This window comes from Colius striatus, chromosome 2 (assembly GCF_028858725.1).
Source record: "Colius striatus isolate bColStr4 chromosome 2, bColStr4.1.hap1, whole genome shotgun sequence".
In the NCBI taxonomy this organism is placed as follows: Eukaryota; Metazoa; Chordata; class Aves; order Coliiformes; family Coliidae; genus Colius; species Colius striatus.
The window spans coordinates 59768191-59788278 of record NC_084760.1 but is presented as its reverse complement, the minus strand read 5'-3'; the positions used below and the strand labels follow the sequence as shown (position 1 = coordinate 59788278).

Here is a 20088-nt window from a genome sequence, read left to right as displayed (position 1 = left end):
TGCCTCTTAGCTCCGTGTATGCCTCGTTCTTCAGCCTCCCCAGCAGGGTCAGTTGTGGCTAAAGTACTTCAAGAGTGTATGTACTTTGTTCACAGGCTTCTTATGAGTTCCTAGCTTTTGCATCAGTGCTAGGTTTGCAGGGAGCCAAAGTAAGCAGGAAAAAAAAACTCAGAAAGGTCAAAGGGTGAAGAATGTTATCTATGTACAGAGAACCTGTCTGTCACTTTTCAAGATAAGGGCAGACAGCATTAGGTAAACTCTTAAGTGGAGATTAGAAGAAATACTTTACTAAGCAGTAAAATGCAAAAATTCAAGTACTCAACTATCTGGTTAAATGCTTGTCATTCAGAGTTTGTGTAATCTTCAAAGAAAGTGTTAAAATATTAAACAAGATCCATATAAAAGTAGATAGTTTCTTAACTCTCGCTCTGTGTCACCCTTCCCTTAGCTCTGTGTCACCCTTCCCGTATTTAGCACCAAAGGATTCCCCCTGTTTAGTTTCAATCCAACTTGTTACTTGTTTTTTCAGTAGTGTTGGATGTACTCCTTAAAAACAAAGAGCATAAAGCTAAATCAAATGCAGCTATAAAAAAAAAATAGAAGGGCTTAAGTACAATTTGAAATCTATTTAGTTTTCAATTTGGTGGTTGATCGAAGGTTTGCTTGGTATAAAAAAGTACCTTCAGAGATACTAGAGCTGTGCAAGTATAACTATTCAAATGTTGATCTGATTCTGAAGTTGAACACTGCATGAGCTCAACTCATTACTTATAATTATAAAAAGAAATTCAAAACATAGCACTATACAAGCTGTCATGAAGAAAATTAACTCCATTCCAGATTACATCAGTAAAATCTCTACCCCTTATTGTATACCATTGTGTCAGGCTCAGGTCCCACATTATCCCGTGCATCTCCACTAAACACCCCCTGCCAATCATTTGATATAGAGATAGGTGTAATTCTTTTAGTCTATGGGCCATTCCTTTAAAATATTCATTAAATGTCCATGGAGACCTCTTCTTCCATGACCTGGATTACATTTGCCAGGCTTCTTGTTAGGCTTGTCCTCTGCTCAGGTTGTTTCTGCTGTATTACTTCCTGTAACATGCAACGCAAACAATTTAAAGTTACATCCATTACAAACCCCACATTTGGTGCCTTTGAACCAGGCTGTAAGGTTTAACATCGAAACAAACTCCCCTTGTCCATGCTCCAGTATGTACTTATGTACAGGCTGCACTCCCTTCTATTGTCTGGAAAGCTGCCTAATAGAAAAGGACCTGGGGATATTTGTCAAGAGATATCTTAATATGAGTCAGCAGTGTGCCCAAGTGGCCAAGAAGGCCAATGGCATCCTGGCTTGTATTAGAAACAGTGTGACCAGCAGGACCAGGAAAGTAATTGTTTCCCTGTACTTGGCACTGATGAGGCCACAGCTGTAACACTGTGATCAGTTTTGAGCCCCTCAACACAGGAAAGACATTGAAGTGCTGGAGCATGTCCAGAGATGGGCAACAAAGCTGGTGAAGGGTCTGAAAACTAAATTTTATGGGGAGTATCTGAGGGAACTCATGTTGTTTAGCCTGGAGAAGAGGCTCAGGAGAGACATGATCACTCTCTACAATTACTGGAAAGGAGGATGTAGTGAGGTGGGTGTTGGTCTCCTCTCCCAAATTACAAATAGGACAAGATGAAATGGCCTGACGTTGCACCAAGGGAGGTTTAGTTTGGATAATAGGAAAAATTTCTTCACCAAAACAGTTGTCAAACATTGGAACAGGCTGCCCAGGGAAGTGGTTGAGTTAAAAAGTGGTTTAAATCCCTAAGAGACATGTAGACATGGTACTTTGGGACATGGTTTAGTGGTGGGCTTGGCAGTGCTAGGTTAACAATGGGACTTGATCTTAAAACTCTCTTCCAATCTAAATGATTCTATGGTTCAGGGATGTACTTGCTTCACTGTGGACCTATCCACAGATGGTTTTTGGTATACCGATCTCAGCACAGAGTTACTTAGGTCATAGTCCCTTCAACTGGAGTTTAGACTGTAGTTACAACATACCTACTACAGCAGTACAGAACAGCAACAATGCCCTGTCCATATGCCAGCCTAGGCATGTGGCCAGTGCTGGTATCAAAATGTGCCCAGGCAAAGCAAAGTAAGACAATAAGCACTACAGCAAATAGCAGTTGCTAACAATCACTAGTCTCTAACATTCAACAAGGCAAGCAAGTCCCATAGCAAGCACAGGAGCCCATCAATTAATAGCTAAACATCTATAAATCCGGTCTAGCACATTCCAATCAAACCTGTTGTTATCTCAAACCTCTCTAGCCTTGTATTAGATGCCAAAAAGAACTCTTGTGGGTTAACCCTAGTAGGCAGCCCAGCTTCACACAGACACTTTATCATTTCCACAAAGTAAAACTGAGAAAATGTGTGAGATGAAATTAAAACAGTTTTATAGACAAAACAAAGCTGCACACACGAGCAAAGTTAAATCAGGAATTCACTCACTACTTCCTATTGGCAGCCAGGTGTTCAGCCCCTTCCATGAAAACAGAGCTCATCACACTTAATGGTTACTTGGGAAGACAAACACCATCACTCCAAACTTCTCCTCCTCCTTTTTTGTTCCTCCAGCTTTATAAGCTGAGTGTGACATCTCATGGTCCAGAATATCCCCTTGGTCAGTTGGGGTCAGCTGTTCCAGCTGTGTTCCCTCCCAGCCTCTTGTGCATCCTACTTGCACAGAAGGCCTTGAGGCTGTGTAAGCACTGCTTAGCAATAGCTAAAATAGGAATATGTGGGTGCAGGGGGGGTATCAACACTGTTTTCATCACAAATCCAAAGCATAGCAACATACAAGCTACTATGAAGACAATTAACCCCATCCCAGTGACAACCAAGACACAAATGTACAAAAGTAGCAAATTATCCTACCTTTGAGAGTGTGGATCATTAGTACAGGCACCCAGTGTGAATTTCTGCTCCTATGGATATAAAAGAAACTAATTTAGCAAATGTAACAGGACATAAACTCATATATTTGATTTTCCTACTTTTACCTAGTGTAAATTACCATTAGACTAATGAAGTCTAATTTCACAAACATTGCTGCCTACGTCATGAATTTATATGAAATTTATCACTGAAAAAATAAGAATATAAAACTTCATAAACATTGACCAAGAAGTCAGACTTTTCTGTTTACAGAACAAGGGCCTCACATGTTTAAAAATACTTCTTTCATCTCTACCAAAACACAGCTCACACTAAGAAAGTAATCCATAAATCAACACTTAAGAGTGCAGACAGTCTGACAGTATACAAATGCAGAAACAAAGCACAGACAAACCCATTCCCCTATAGTCAAATTGCACTCCTCAGTCCATCTAGCACTTCTAGAAATGGGACAACTGTTTCACAGAACACAGGCAGCACATCTCTGCCATATACGCATTCACAAGCACCTTGGGGAAATAGGGAGAGACATTTTTGAATAGCATTACATTTAGCTGCTTTCAGTTTTCACTGCAGTTTCTGTAGTTTTAACCTACTAATATAGAGCAGATGAAAGTCCTCAAAGGCTATCAAGAACTAGACAGGCCTTACATATCATTGACTAAAAGACACTTTTATACTTATTTGTTCTCCATCTTCTAAAACAAATGGCACTCAGAAAAAAACATAAAACAAAAAAACCCAAAAAACAAAACAACCCCAAAGCTTAACCATTTTTCTCATAAATGTTTACCATGCTTAAACAAATGGTTGATGGAGGGGTTTTGACAGAGTAACATGGCATTTACAATCACTTTGGAAAGTGCATTCCATTTTCTGTCTCTGGATGAAAAGGGTAATTTCTTCCTCAAGTAAATGCTGCTTTTCTTCCTTATTTGCTGAGGCTTGTGGCTCTGTGTCTCCTAATACATGGAGTCTGACAGGGCTTTGTGCCTTGGCAGAGACACCTAGGTGCAACTCCTACACATACCATTCCTCCTCTTGGACGTTTAGTTCCCTTAGGTAAAGCAGGATGAACATTGCTTAGGCCTGACCTGCTGTGACACCTTTGGCCCTCAGCTCCAACCCAATGTCTAGATCCTCTGCTAAAGGCAGGATCATGGGTAGTTCAGTTTTGCTAAAATGATATCTAATTAGATGAGGGGTTCATTCAGGAGATAAATCACTGTTGGGACCTCTTGGGGGTTCAAGGCTATTCCATGGTCTGGTTTTAAAACACAAAATTTGGTATAATATTTCGCCCAAGTTGTGGACAAGGTCTCTAGTTAAGAGACCAAGACTGTCTAACATGGGGGAACAGTTAGTTTTGGGCTAGCATGACTAAGTATCGTTTAGAATGAATATTGGTTAGTGACCCTAAATCAAGATAAAGTCATAATAAGGCACAAAGTTGTGGACAGGTTGTGGCCTGGTACATATTAAGGTTGGATCAAGATCTGGAGCACAAGGCATGGTTAGGAATGGCTGTTAGCCTGTGAATGTGGCAGAGCTGTAAGGCAACTCAAAGAAATAATAGTAGCCTGGTCCTCAAAATACGGATAAGACATAACAATGAGCAAAACAACCTCTTTTGGGCTCCATTATTGGTAACTATGGGAATGGATTAGGAGCTTCTGGAGAAGTAGAGTAGACATCAATCCTGGGTATTGGCATTTTTATAAAATATGAGCCGGTCTGCCCAGGATACGCAAGTACTGACACTAGATGCTGGTGGGACATCACACTTTAAATAAGCACACACTAAGGAGTATAATAAACATTTCTTATAGAATAAATAGCTTTGTGTTAAGACTGAGGGCAACTCAAGTACAAAAGCAACACAAGAGAGTACAAACAGACCTTCAATTATTATCCCTTCTGTTTGATATGACCATTCATTATATGTATATCTAGGTAAATAATATAGAGGCAAGCACTACTTGTTTCCCAAACAGGGAGTCCCGATGGACAAAAAAACTAAACATGAGCCAGCAATGTGCCTTCGCAGCCAAGGCAGTCAATGACATCCTGGGATGCATCAAGAAGAGTTCTCCTCCTCCTCGACTCTGCCCTGATGAGGCTTCATCTGGAGTTCTGTGTCCAGTTCTGGGCTCCTCAGCTCAAGAGGGACAGAGAACTTCTGGAGAGAGTCAAGCGCAGGGCCACCAAGATGATCAGAGGACTGGAACATCTTCCTTATGAGGAAAGGCTAGAGGAACTGGGGCTGTTTAGTCTGGAAAAGACTGAAATGTAGGACGCTGGGAGGATTGGGTGTCACTTTTTTTTTTTTTTTTTTTTTTTTTTTTTTTTTTTTTTTGGTGTCCAGTGAGAGGACGAGGGGTAATGGAAAGAAGCTGGAATGCAAAAAGTTCCACTTAAACAAAAGGAAAAACTTATTTGCTGTGAGGGTGAGGGAGCCCTGGCACAGGCTGCCCAGGGGGATTGTGGATGTCCTCATTCTCTGGAGGTTTTCAAAGCCTGCCAGGATACAGTCCTGTGTGACCTGATTGAGGTGAACCTGCTTTAGCAGGGGAGCTGGACTAGATGATTTCTAGAGGTCCCTTCCAACAAAGAAACCTAAACCAAAGCAAGTCCCACATTTTAAATGGCTGCTGGTTACCCCCTTTCCCCGTTGGTTCCCGCTTTTCCCTGCCAGTGAACCGCGACCAGGCCGTCAGGGCAGGGCCAGGGGCGGGGGCCTGGGCACGGGCAGGGCCCACAGCGGCCAGGCAGGGAGGGGAGGCTGGCACCGCCCGGAACGTTGCGGCCGGCGGAACGGGCGCGCCAGCAGCCTCTTGCCGTGGCGAGCAGGATCCGGTACGCAACTTCCGGCAGGGCGGGCTGCGCCGCGCCACTGTTGCCGCCGGAGAGAGGGTCTGTCGCGGGCCACCGCTCGGCTGCGGGGCCCGGCCCGGCGCCATGGCCATCCCCATGGTGCCTATGGAGACGCAGCTGCAGAGCATTTTCGAGGAGGTGGTGGTGAGTCCGTCCCCGGAGCGCGGGGGCAGTGCCGTGGGCAGGCCGGCCTGGGCCCGGCCGCTGCGTCTCCCCGACCTCTTCCTGGGGACGGGGGGAGCGTCGTGAAGAAGATGAAACAAACGGAGGAGAGAGAGGGTTTTGGTATTCCCGGCGCCCTTGGTGTAAAACACCGTTGTCCTGTTCGGCAGTACGTGGAACCTTTCCCAGCGGCGGCCCCGCCGCTGGGAGGGAACTGCGCCGAGGGGTCGTGGTTTCCAAGAGCTGAAATCCTGCCTCTACCGAGTTTTATGTGAGGAAGCTGTCGGAAAGTTGGGTTGGGCATAAAACGGGGGGAGGCACGTTGCTTACCCTAACTGTAGCGTGCTTAATTTACTGTGGAATAGGCACTTGAAGGAGGTATTTCAAAGGAGACAGTGAGACGATGAATGTTTTGAGGAGATATTTCTCTACAGCAAACTGAATGGTGTGAGTGAACCATGGAAACAGACCTGCAGAACAGTACCTGCAAAATGAAGCGTAGTTCAGTAGGTAATTTGAATAGAATAGCACCTACAATGATCATGTAGTCTGACTGCCTGACGACTTCAGGGCTGAACAAAAGTTAAAGCTTGTATTGTATAAATGCATCTTCAATACTGACAGGCTTGGGGCCTGGACCACCTCTCCAGGAAGCCTGTTCCACTGTTTGACCACCCTATCTGTAAAGAAATGTTTCTGAATATCCAACTTGATCCTCCCTGGCACAGCTTTGAGCTGTTCCAATGTGTTCTATCACTGGATCCCAGGGAGATCAGCACCTCCCTCTGCAATTCACCACCTCCAGAAGCTTTGGAGAGCAATGAGGTGAGCCCTCATCCTCCTTCTCTACAAAACAGACAAGCCCAAAGTCCTTAGTTGTTCCTCATAGGACATGCTTTCCAGCCCCTTCATCAGCTTTGTTGCCCTTCTCTGGATTCACTGTAGGACGTTTACATCTTTTTTAAATTGTGGGGCCAAAAACTGCACACAGAGCTGCACACCTGAGTCTGCAGCAGTGCTGAATACAGCAGGCAAATGACTTCTTTTAACTTTGTGGTTCTGCTGTGTTTGATGCAGTCCAGGATGCAATTTTTCCTCTTGTCTGTCAGGGCACACTCCTGATTCATATTGAGCCTGCTGCTGAGCAGCACCCCCTGATTCCTTTCTGCAGACATTCCTCTCCTGATTTGCATGTGTGCCCAGTGTTATCTCTTCCCATGTGCAGAATCGGACATTTGGAATTGATAAATTTCACCCCATTAATCATAGCCCAATGCTCCAGTCTATCTACAGTGCTCTGTGGGACATCTTGTTCCTCAGGAGAGTCAACAGCACCTCCCAGTTTGGCATCATCAACAAAGTTACTAATGATGCATTCAACTGCTGCATCCAGATCCTTGATAAACATACTGAACAGAGCTGGTCCTAGAATTGAACCCCAAGGACTTTCACTGGTGACTGGTCACCAGCCAGACATAGCTTCATTCACTACAACCCTTTGAGCTCTGGCATTCAGCCAGTTCATTATGCAGTGCCTCATGAACCTGTTTCTCCCACAGCTGGGCAACTTGTCCACGGGACCTTATTACAGAAGGGTATTAAATTAGTTAAACAGGACTTGTGCTTTGTGAACCCAGGTGATTGCATTAAGGCATTGTTTTATAGAACATAAATGAATGAGCCTCTTGGTAGATATGAGCACTTTGTGATCTCAAACACTGGGGTGACAGTAATGGATAAGGTACTGAACAGGAGCCTGACTGGCATTTTTGGACAGAAGAGACTGGTTGAACTGTCTGAACTAGAATGAATTTGGAAAGATCTCATAGAGAAAAATAATTGAAAACAATGTCCATGTGATGAATTTCAGTAGATGGAAGGTTCGTTTTTTCATTTAAGTTTTCACTCTAAAATGCACCGTGCACTTTTCTTTGAATGGTGGTGTGTAGTTTGTAGCACATTAACTGCCCAAATGTGGTTGGTTTTTTCTCTTGGCATTGTTGTTCAGATTAGGTTTTCTCATCTTTAACATTATGTTTTCACTTGTTTAACATTGTGATTTGACTTTATTATCACATTGCCTGCTTCTGAACAGTGTTATTTGCTTAAAATAAAAAAAAGTTGTTTTGCCTTTTTGAAGCGATAGATGAGAAAACAGTAAGTTATTACTTTCACTGCTGCTATTGCCATCTGCTGACGCAATCGGCAGGAACCACAGCAGCTGCTGAGAGGCCAATCGAGGTGAGCAAGGAGTTCCTGGAGCAGGGAAAGCAGAGGAACAGCAGGGAGAGCCACTGGGAGCTGTGGCGAGGGGTTGATCCTGCCGGGAGGCAGAGCCGAGGCGGCCACTGAGGGTTTAAACAGACCCCAGGGAGGGCGAGCGACAAGGAGTGCTGCATGGCAGTTGGTGCGGGCAGGGTGAACAGGGAGGACGGGGCAGGGAACAACCCACTACCCGCACAGAGAGCCACAACTCGGGAGGGTGCTCTGGTCTCAAGCTGACAAGATGATGAACACTCTCGCCTGCAAGCTAAGGCCAGGGTCCTGAAGGAGAATGCCCTGGAGAAGATTGATTCATCCACCCAGATGGAGCTGGGTAGCAAGGATGATTCAGTGCAGGCAGGCTGCAGGGAATGTTTAGGCACATCTCCTACTAAGGTAGGTATGTACAATAGGTGTCTGCAAGTCCAAGAGGTGCAGTATGAGGTGAAAGAGCTGCAAGAAAACATTAGTAGATTCTGTAGTATTAGAAGAATAGTCATGGCAATTAATAGATGGTTCCAAAACGAGGTAACAGCCTCCACTGAAAATGAAATGCCTTGCACCCTGGTAATACAAAAAAGCAGACCTTCACAACCCTCCCTCCAGTGTCCCAATCAAAACCAAATACAAAACATTAACAATGATGAACTTAGATGAGAAAAAGCTCTAGATGGGAAAACGTCAGCAACCAATCTACCAACAACAGGTGTTATGTAGAAGTCTTTGAGAAAGATGGAGTTTAAAAAGAAACAAAAGGAACATTTTAAAGGTGATGAATTGGATATCCTTATATAGTCTTTCACTTAGTACAAGACCATATAATCATTCAATGGAATATAAAAAGCAATGAATCTAAACTCAGATGAGAAGGTAACTGTATATAACTGATCTGAGTAACTCAGTGTCATGGAATGTAAGTGGGACAAAAACTTAAATTCAAAAATACAAGAGCTGCAATGACAAAATCAAACAATTTCTTCAACTTTGGGAAGTCAATCTCTAGGTGTTTAAAGGGCTTTAATCTGCATCCACAATGCATGTTGTTTATACATAAACAAAGCAATCTCTGCTTCAAGAGAAGTCAAGCCTAGCAGAAGAAATACATCTGTATTGGATGAAGTCCTTTAACAGTCTGACTGTTATTCTGCTGTGCTTAATCCTGGTGGTGTAATATTCAGAGAAAACCTTTTTATGATAGCTCACTTGGGTTTTTCTCTTACAGAAAACAGAAGTGATTGAAGAAGCTTTTCCTGGGTGAGTGTAATGTTAGTTTATTTGTGCAAGACTTTTTCCTGTATAAGTGTATTTTCCTACTTGTGCTTTTTCTTGGGGACTACTAAGAGCTAATGTTCTTCTTTACATAGTATGTTTATGGACACTCCTGAAGATGAAAGAACCAAACTGATCAGCTGCCTGGGTGCTTTTAGACAGTTCTGGAGCAGTCTTTCCCAGGTCAGCATTTAATTTATTGTTTATGTGTAATTTATAAACCTTTTTTATATTATGAAACTTTGTCTAATAGACTAACACTTAAGCTCTGTGTCCAGTCATTCAGAATCTGTTTCCAGGTATGGCACAGTAAAGAATATGGGAAGAATTTGCAAGAAGAGCAGATTATTTTGGACATTTATAATATATAGTTGATCGGCAGAGGATGTCGAATAGTGCAAAAATGGAAGTGTAACAGTAAAGAAATAAACAAAGTTAGTTTGTTACAGAATTACTGATAGAGGTGAGTAAGCAGGAAAGTGAAAAAAGAAGTTTATGATCAAAAATTACCTTCCAAAAGGTAGCTACCTCTAAGCAGTCTTCTGTAATTTGAGACCTGTTCATCTTAGTTTTCACTGGTTTTAATTATAACTGTGAAGGGGAAGAGTGCTGTAGAACAGTTCTTTTTTATTCTATGCTATACTGTACTGGCTTATATGTGAAAACCAAAATTGACTCTAGAAATCAATGTTTTTGGGTAGGAGGTGTTTCCAGTACTGGACAACTGGACAACTAATGTTGGACAATAAGACTTCATCAAAACACAATCAAAATACTTTTTGGAAAAACTGTGGTTTGGACAACTGAACAACTTCTGCCTTTTGTCATCTGATTCTTGTTTTTGTTTTAATTTCTTCATGATAGGATGCTACATGAAGTTTACTGTTTGTTTCACTACCTGTAAATACATTCTTTCTCCTGTCTTTTGCTTCAGGACTCCCATGAACAGTGCATCCAGTGGATTGTAAGATTCGTTCATAGCCAACACAGTCCTAAAAGAATTTCTTTTCTTTATGACTGCTTAGCAATGGCAGTAGAAACTGGACTTTTGCCACCCAGGTAAGCTACATCAGAGTGAACCAATAAACAGGGAATGTGAAAGTTATGATACAGGAGGGTATTTAGAAAGACCTTGTAAAATTATTGCTGCAGAACATGTTTATTATCCATCGTTCAGCCTTGCATTGTCTCCTGCTAGGATGGTGTGTGAATCTCTCATAAACTCTGATACGCTGGAATGGGAAAGGACACAGTTATGGGCATTAACATTTACATTAATCCGGAAGATTATTGGAGGTGTAGACTACAAGGTATCTCTCACCTGTTCCTTTCTTTGTGCTAAGCCACGTTGTATTCTGGCTTTGTTTGGTGTGATTTTATGTCAGGAACATCTAGTGTTTCAAAGTCTGCTTTGATTATGACAGAAAGAAGTCATTCAGTGAGACCAGTTTTAATACTTTTTCATAGTTGAGCTATATATTCATAGATAATTCTGTGTGGACAATGTAACTCTTCTTGCTCTTCTCACAGTTATGTGGTCATCTCTCACTCCTCTTGAGTTATGAGCTAAATAACCCCAATGCACTTGCAGAAGTTGCAGTACACATGGGAACACTGTCGAGCATTAAGGCAGAAGTGTTGCAGTACACATGGGAGCACTGTCGAGCATTAAGGCAGAAGTTCTGCCATCTGCTCTGACCCCTGTTGCCATGTAGGAAAAAAGTCCCGAGAGCTGAGGCTTTGGGAGGGTTCAGCTCTATACAGAAGGAGTTTGACCATACTCATTGTCTGATCTCTGTGCCAGAAATAGAGTGTCTGTGAAGGTTAATTTTGTGTGCTTGCTTTTAGGGTGTGCGTGACCTATTGAAAGTGATGCTAGAGAAAATCTCAACCATTCCAAACACTGTGAGCTCAGCTGTTGTACAACAGCTTTTAGCAGCAAAAGAGGTAACTATCTGAATTTTATGTTGTCACTGTGAGGATGATAGGCCTTATTCTTTTGTTAGTAGTGAGTTTGTAACAGCTGGGATGGCTCTCCCTGAGAGTTGGTACAGTTAAAGAGCAGAGGTTTACTCTTTGTGCTCTAATTATTCTCTGTAGTTGCATTTTATGCAGTAAACTAAGAATTTTTTGGGATATTGTAGATGAGCTCTAAAATCTCCAACAGGAGAGTCAGGCCCAAGATTTGACTTGCCTAAGGTAGACATATATGAGATTAATTTCTTTGTCTTTTTCTTAGTCAATAAAATCAGTCATTGTTTTCCATACTTTAGTAGGCAGACAGAGAGACATAATTCTACTTAGTCTTAACTTAGACTTGTACAACTAAAACCAGGTTTTAAACTGTTGTAGCACTATCAATACAGGAAGTCTCTTTCCATAGATATTTTCTGCTTTAGACTATTAGACAGCCTATGCCCTTGTTTACCTTATCTGAAGTCTTTTACACAGATGTATTTTTGGTTTATAGGTGGTAGCCTACATTTTGGAAAGAAATGCCTGTTTGTTGCCTGCCTACTTTGCAGTTACAGAAATCCGAAAACTGTATCCTGAAGGAAAACTTCCCCATTGGGTAATGATACAATATCAAATCATGCCATTTAAGTTTTGTTCCAGATAAGGCAAATTAGTTTCATTGTTTTAAAACAAAGTTTAAATTAAGATTTCTAATCTTATGATCAACAGTAATATCTGTGTTTAGGTATATAAATGAAGATAGAGGCTTGATGTGATTGCAGCAGCAGCTCCCAGTGTTCTTGCATGAAATTGATGACATAGTTGTGACCTATGCCCCAGTGTCAGAAGATCTTGAAGCACTGGGTGGGTTTTGTTTAATACACTTGGAAATGCAGGTCATGCTTACCTACCAGTTTGTGCTTTCTCAATGGCATCAAGATAAGAAAAATCACTTTAAATAGCTGACCAGTGTTTTGTCTTTGTTTAAATTCACTTATGCAAAAGCATTTGGAGCTCTGGTGCAATGAAAGTGGTCATTGTTTCCAAAAGTAATGTTACATTGATCCAGTTGTTAATTTTGTATTCTATTAAACGAACTCGGTGTTGGTGAAAGGATAAAATCCCATCACCCTTGAATTAATGGGAAAACTGTTGTTGACTTCTTTTCAGCCAAGATTTAATGCAGAGTAAACTAATCTAGATCCTTTGACTTTGTGGAATTGTTAGAGACAAACAGAGCTTTGTTATGAACAGAAATTGTAAATCTTGTTTAAAATCATCTGTTACTAAACGATGTGCACAGAAATAAAATAATATGCTCAGGAGAAACAGTTTTATCCAAACCCGTATTCGGGTGCAAACAGAGCAGAGAGCTTCCTTCCCCTTCTTTATAAGGTCAGGTTTTCCTTTTGTGATTTTACGTTCTGGATGATTTTTCTGCCTTGTTGAAATGTGCAGGAAGCTGGTTATTTTAGTAGATTCCTGTACATGTTATAAAAATGTAGAAACTGTCTGATTCAGTATGTGGGACTTAAACCCTGAACTTTCTTTTCTCCTCCTCTCACCCAGTTACTGGGTAATTTAGTGTCGGATTTTGTGGACACGTTCAGACCTACGGCAAGAATAAATTCCATTTGTGGTAAGAGAATGACTTCATGAATGTCTTCAAAATAAATGAATATGTTTTGAACTGTTAAACCTTTCAGGGCATGTATTTGTTTAAGTTAAATGATTACAAAAAAATCTTGTTTGCTTTGAGAATTAGGTAGCTTAATAACAGCTGCATTATGAATCCCTGATGTGTAATCTGTAGTGACTAACAAGTCTAAAGTGACCCTGGAAAAAGCTCTTCATGTCTGATTATGTGAATCCTATTGTCCTACACTGACTGAATTTCAGACTGGATCTTCATTGATTGTAAGGAGTACGGAGGCTTGTATCTGACTAGTTTACTTAACAGAATCCTGTCCAGAGTTTGTCTTAAAGGGTGGATGAAGGGAAATTGGAAGAACAGATTATGTAGTTAGATTAGTAATATAATTTTCTGTGTGGCAAGAGTCAGGGTACCAAAATTAAATCGGTTGAAAATTTATTAGAAAAGTGAAATCAACCTGAAGCAATCCTACAGTAAAAAGCTTTAAACAGTGAATATTAGAGGAGAGCATAAAAGTGCCTGAGGCCAGATTTTGTGTCAGAATGATTAACCAAGAGGGCAGTTTCAGTGGTTTAGAATTTGTTTCATTGCACGTAGGTCGCTGTAGTCTTCTCCCTGTGGTAAATAACTCGGGTGCCATGTGTAACTCATGGAAGCTGGATCCTACAACCCTTCGCTTTCCTTTGAAAGGCCTCTTACCATATGATAAGGTATGCATCCTTAAGCTTCTTAAAGGTGTTACATTTGATAAAACAGACCTTTGATGCCATTAGGGAGAAAAAGGTCAGGGAATATCTGATTGTTCCATATAATATTGAAGAAGTTTTCAGTGTCTTGTATATTTCAGTGACTTCAAGCTCTATGGAGAAGACCTTTAAGTAGTGTGTTGTGTAACTGCTTGCCAGGATGTTGAAGAACAGGAGATGTTTAATGTGCTTTGTCGGGGGAGGGGTGTCGTGAGGGAGCCAGTGAGAGTAGAGAATTGGTTAGAAAATTACTGTAGCAGAGAATGGGGCTGTAACTTATTTTCTGTGCTCTTTGTTATTCCATAGGAAAGGCTATTTTACAATTCTAACATAAATATAAGCTAGCTGACTTAAAGGTAAAACTCTGAGTGTGAAATAGTGGTGTACTGAAAGAATTTAAATACTCTAAAGCATCAGGACAAAATTCCCCATTGTCCAGCATCCCATTCCCTATATGCCAGGTGTCTAAGGAAGATTATGAAGATAGTGGACATAATGGCATGCATAGCCACTCTACAGTTCACACTCTACAGCCATTATCAGTTTGGGTGTTTCTTAGGACAGATTCTGTTTCTGGGTATTTAGTTAAACTTCCTCTTCCAAATATTTGTTCAGTCTCCTCTTGAGTCCACGTAAGCTTTTAGCATCATCAGCATCCATTTCTGAAGGAGTTCTACATTTCCACTTCATGTTGTGTGAGGAATTGGCTCCTTCAAGTTGGGGTTTTTTGAACTTAGCTTCAGATAACATTTTTCTTCCAAGTGATTCAGCTGTTGGAAGACCCAGTGAGCAATTGTTCCATATCTGCATTATCCATGCTACCCCTGATTTTCATGCGTCTTGGTCATGTGCTTCCTCAGACTCAGTTGTCTTACCAGGCTTCCTTTGAGTTCTTGACAGTCTTCCAGTATTTCAGGGCTGTTGCAAAAAGTGTGCTGTCCTTTAATTGGAAGAAGAATGTTCTTCTACTTGGTTCCTGTAAAATCTGTCACTTCTTAAGAGCTGTGGTTATTTGCTGCTTTCTTTTGGGTATCAAAGAGAAAAATAAAATATCCAGATAATACATAGCTGCAGAAACTAAACTCCCATTCTTACGTTGTTTAACTCAGTTAAACGTACTCAGTATGAACCATCGTGTCGAGGCAACATATGTTTGTGATGTGATTGCTTTTTTTTTCAAGGATCTGTTTGAGCCACAGACTGCTTTGTTGAGATATGTGCTGGAACAACCGTATTCAAGGGATATGGTCTGCAATATGCTAGGTCTGAATAAGCAGGTACTGTACGATGCTGTAACACGTGATTAGTTCTGCGTAGAATCTGCACTATTCTTTTTCTCTTTTCTTTGCTATAGCTAACTAAGCAAAACAGTTTTGTTCCAGAGAGTGATTTTTTGATTTTTTTATTTTCCCTATGAGATCATATGAGGTTGATTGGACACTGTTGTTCCTATCATTTGTATATTGCTGTACGGGTGTTAAATGGAAAAGTAGAGACCTAAAATATGATTTTTTTTTTGCATTGCTTTTTTTTTTCCTATAAGGTCAGCCTCAAGTACACCTTTGTCAGACAGTGGGAGACTACTAGCTCAAATAGTAACAGTTGATTAGATTTTAAAGCATTGCTGTGCTCTGTTATATTGGCATGTTCTCATGCTAGAAGAGTGAAAAGCCGGGGTTTGCTTTGTTACATGTTTTTGGTTTTGTACCTTAGAACGGGGGGGCTTGGTCTGACTGGGGGACCCTTGAGGCTGGCCTCATAGTCACTGTTTTGTCTTTTCTTTTTTTCTTCCTTTATTTTTGTTCTGTCCTGTCTTGTCCTGCCCATCCTCCAATGCTCTAGACCTTGAACATTGCTCAGGTATGTTCACAACCTTACTGTTGTATTGTGACTAACGATACGCTGGCCGCTTTGTAGCCACTGATTCCAGATAGAGAATCCATGTACAGTCAGGGCTTGAAATTGGCAGGACCACTAGCCAAGAGCAAATTCTCACTGCCAGTCTCCAGAGATCTTGAGAGATGTTGCAAAAAGCTGGCAGTCAGCGGTCTTTTGGTCCTAAAATTTTCACTGGAATGGAACGCAACCATTTCCCTTACCAGGCACAAGAACTTATACTTTGTCTGCTGGAATTTTCAGATGGCAAGAGATTCTTAGTTGAAAATTTTTTTCCTGATGCAGGGGGAAAAAGGTCCACTGCAGCTGATTGTAAAATTATAAAGCTATAACTATGTTATTGTTTAGAGATACTCCAAAAACTTTATTAGTGGCATTTTCTTACCGTTAGGAAGCCTCTGTAACAAACTTCCCAACAGGCAATGACAATATTCTCCAAGCTCAGTGAGAGAAAGGTAGTGCAGAATGCCCTGTGAAAAGTAGTGCCTTAAAGTCTGACTACTTGTTCAAATAGAGAAATAAACGCCTGAGCAAATCAACCAAGTGGACTTCTGCTTGAAATTTGCCATGATGGGTATTACATTTACAGTTGATCCCTTGTGGCAATAATCAATTCCATGCCTGCTTTAGAAAAAACACTCTTTAAGGTTTCTAAAATAGCGTTGCTGTTTGCAATACTATAGTGAAGGTTGTGTCAGTGTTTCCATTTAAGAAACTTTTTTCAGATTTGTACCTTGACTAGAAAATTTACAAGATGCTGAAACCTTGTGTATATTTCCCATTGTAAGTGAAATACACCGGTGCTCTTTCTAGACTGACACAATGTTTCTGAATGCACAGCTTCCTAAGTCTGGGCAAACAGTGTGTTGTATCTGACAACCTTTTGTATTGCAACTGAAAGCAGCAGAAATGTTAAACCTTGGAAATGAGCTGCTAGGTTTCATGTTGAAAAGAGTTATATTTGTATTCTGTGTCTACTTCTGTGTTGACATTCAGTTATTAAATCAAAACTATTCCTCTCTGCATCTTGGACCTGTAAATAATACAAGATCTAGACAAAAAATGACATTGAACTCATCATATTCTTCTAACTGTGTCGTAAGGTCTGTACCTTCAGGTCCAAAAGCATTGATGTTAAAAATACTGGGTTTGAACTCCTCCTTTCCCTTCCTGTAAAAGTAATTGAGGAAAATCTAAAGAAAGTAAAGAAATGTACAGAAGTATACTTCTTAAAATTGGTTCACTGGTGTAGGAATTCCTACGCAAAGTTTCAACCCGATACATTTTTGTGGCCAAGGAACAAACTTGAAGAAAGTAGCTTGTGAAGGAAATGCTGACAGAACATGAACTATAGCTGTGCTCCCACAGTTACACCAGCATAAAGACATTTGGCTGTTGAAAATGTCTTAGTTAAAAATGCAAATAGAGTGTAGGATGGTGTAGTGGTACAGAACAGGAGATGATGTTCCATTTAAATGTTAACATCTCTGTTTGAAAGTGGAAGCGTTAAAATTTTACTCCCCTTTAGGTACAAATTTAACTTCATGTTATATTTGAATTTCTTAACGGAGCCACCTGATAAGTATTCCTAGCATGCTTTTCAGAAGTTGTGTCACTGCATTGGTGCTTTCAGTGAAATGGTTGATAGTTTTGTGTTTTGTTATTAGCAGGGAACTAACCTGCGGAAATTGACTCTCAGTGTAACAGAAGATAGAAATGCAAACAGTGCCCAGTTTGTTTACAAATCAAACCAGGAACAGAGCACCTCAAAGCAATTGTCATTATTTTTTTATGACCGTTATTTCTGTGAAGCTGCTTGTGTGCCCTGTCAACTATTTACACAGATCCAGTTGCAGGATTGGAGCCTTCATTTGACTCTTTTGACGTCACTGACTAGGTATGGTTTGGCCAAATTTGTCCTCGCTTTCCAATATCCCTGAGGATGAACAATGAAATTTTCTGCTTCAATCGTAACTGTGTAGATCAATGTTAGAGAACTGTTCACTCAAGCCATCTCTGAGTTGTGCAAAAAACAAAAAGTACAAATCCAGCTGTCCTGTGAAGGATAAAACTTGTTGTGTTTATAGAGTCCTATGTTTCGTTTCAGGATTCTAAGTCTCGCTGTGGGATTTTGTTGTGAGATGAGGTTTTCTGAGACCTTCATCAAGTATATAGTGTTAAACGCAGACAGTATGGATTTCAAAAGGTTCTTTCTGTTGGAGCCTGGGGATTTTTATTTTTTAGTACTGCTTACTTCTGTGTGGGATGAAGCCTTCTCATGTATACCTCTTTGAAGTGATGTATAAGAAGCAGAGATCTAAATTTTATTTTACCATATATATTACCTTGTTGTGGGATTGGAATTGATGATCTTTAGGCCCTTTTCCAACAGAAATGATTCTGTGTCAATTTCTGTTCTGTAATTAGCTTGGGTGATGCTCCCAATGCTTAATTATCTTTTAAATAGTTTGTAACAATCTGATTTTTGGAAATTAATTAACAGTTCAAGGTATCTTCATGCACTGACGGTCAAATTAAGGTTCAGTTTAGGAAACCTACCATTGGTTCTTGAATTGAAGCATCATTAACGTATTAAGGACGTGAAGTCACCTGGAACATTTTGGTTTATTTCTTTACCTTCTCTGTATGTACAGATTTGCATGGAGAATAAAATACCATTTTTGCTCATGTAATTGCAGTCAGGATTATATTGCAGTCCTCTAAACAAGAAGAAACACTTAAAATTTGGTTAATCTGCATTTGGGAATAATTGAAAGAGGGGGTAGTCTTCAGGTGTGTTCTTTCTGTAATGTTATACGAACATACGAGCAGCTCTTGTATTAAGGATGTTGTACTTTAAGTAGTATGTTTGATGGGTCACTCTTTAAACCAGCAGTGATGATCTTCAGCTTGGAGTAGAAAGTTACCTGTGCCATAGTTGTTCAGATTAATATGTAATTGTGTTCTCTCCTAGCAGCAAACCAGGAGAGTTTGCCCAGGGAAAATGTTGGTTTTTTTCGTGTTTGTCCATGCCCCGTGTAATCAGAGTCATTAATAGAAAGACACCATTTATTCTTGTAGTGATCTGGGGGTCGCTGGTTTAATTTTCTGAATCCATTTCTGAAGTGGAGATACATAGCTCTAAACTATTTAATAAATGTTATTTAAAACATTTAAATGCTATCATAGCTTGCAGCAAGGCTTACTGACTTCTTAAAATACTCTTGTTTTAGGGAACACTTTTAATGCTACCTGTCCCACTGCTGCCTCCCACCCCCCAGCCCGAGAAGGAACTCCAACCAACCAAAAAACCTCACCTAAAGCAATTGGAAGCTTTGGTCTTCTTAAAAAGGTTGAACTATTCCATCAGTGGGCTGGTCTCAAGAAACTATCTTGAGTATCAAGTTGTCTTGATAGTGCTTTTTTTCCCCCCTCCCTGTATTTCTTTATGGTTTACAAACCGGAAGTGTCTCTTAGGAGGAAAAGCAAAGTGGGTTTGAGTGCTCTGTTTTCCCATGTGTGTGTAATCCAAAAGAATGTTTGGGCATTTTTTGTTATTTTTGTTTTGTTTAAGCCATACCAAAACTTGAATTCCAACTTATTTGTGAGGACAATCAGCTCCCACCTGTATTTTTATTTGTCTCAGTGTATACTGAGATGTTCTTTCAGTCACCAGCAATTAATTAAACAAGGCCCCAATCCTGCAATTTCTTACACAGCACAATGTTTTTTATCTAAGTGCTCAAAAACTACCGATACACAATTTGTTCAAAATTGGATATTCACTGAAGGCGCAGAATCAAAAAAGCCAGAAAATTAATTTAAATGAGGTTAGGATGTAGAGCACTACCAGATTTCTTCCTGAAAATTGTTCTGAAAGCAACAAGAGCATAGGTTTTCAGAATAAAAGTGAGTTTATGTTTTAAATTTCCCAGCTCCTCGACTTTTCCCAGTCTTAGAATTATCCAGAATGTTGGACATTCCTACTGGAAATTCTGGCTTTCTTTTTAACAGTCATGTTCTCCTGTTGTATCCTTTGAATAACGTGATTCTAAATTAATATAGCCTAACATGATTAGGCTTCTGGACATTAACCCAGTGCTTAGCAAACGGTTAAATTTCAAGCCCTGTATGTAGTAGTTTTGCATGCTGGATTATAAACTAGTCTGTAGTGTTGTCTGTTGCACCTGCTCTGCTTCATAATTAGTTGCTTTGGGAGGGGGAAGAAATGGAGACACAAAAATCCCAAAGTATTCTCGATGGGTGGTGTTAACACTGCTCTCTCTGACCCGTAACGGGGT

The 20088-nt window shown here is 40.5% G+C and overlaps 1 protein-coding gene across 7 annotated transcripts in view; it reads left to right on the top strand.

Annotated features, from left to right (window-relative positions):
* The first annotated feature begins 5844 nt into the window (after nucleotides 1-5844).
* MED23 (mediator complex subunit 23) overlaps nucleotides 5845-20088 on the top strand; it is a 34913-nt gene continuing 20669 nt past the window's right edge. The window contains exons 1-12 of one of the 7 annotated variants that reach the window (XM_061990704.1): nucleotides 6006-6829; nucleotides 9489-9520; nucleotides 9631-9718; nucleotides 10470-10594; nucleotides 10734-10845; nucleotides 11384-11482; nucleotides 12006-12107; nucleotides 13061-13130; nucleotides 13743-13855; nucleotides 15073-15168; nucleotides 15734-15751; nucleotides 17458-17684. In XM_061990704.1, coding sequence (XP_061846688.1) covers nucleotides 6695-6829; nucleotides 9489-9520; nucleotides 9631-9718; nucleotides 10470-10594; nucleotides 10734-10845; nucleotides 11384-11482; nucleotides 12006-12107; nucleotides 13061-13130; nucleotides 13743-13855; nucleotides 15073-15168; nucleotides 15734-15751; nucleotides 17458-17684 — 1217 coding nt within the window. In that variant the 5' untranslated portion in view covers nucleotides 6006-6694. The other 6 variants (XM_061990703.1, XM_061990708.1, XM_061990705.1 and 3 more) reach the window with 6 other exon arrangements.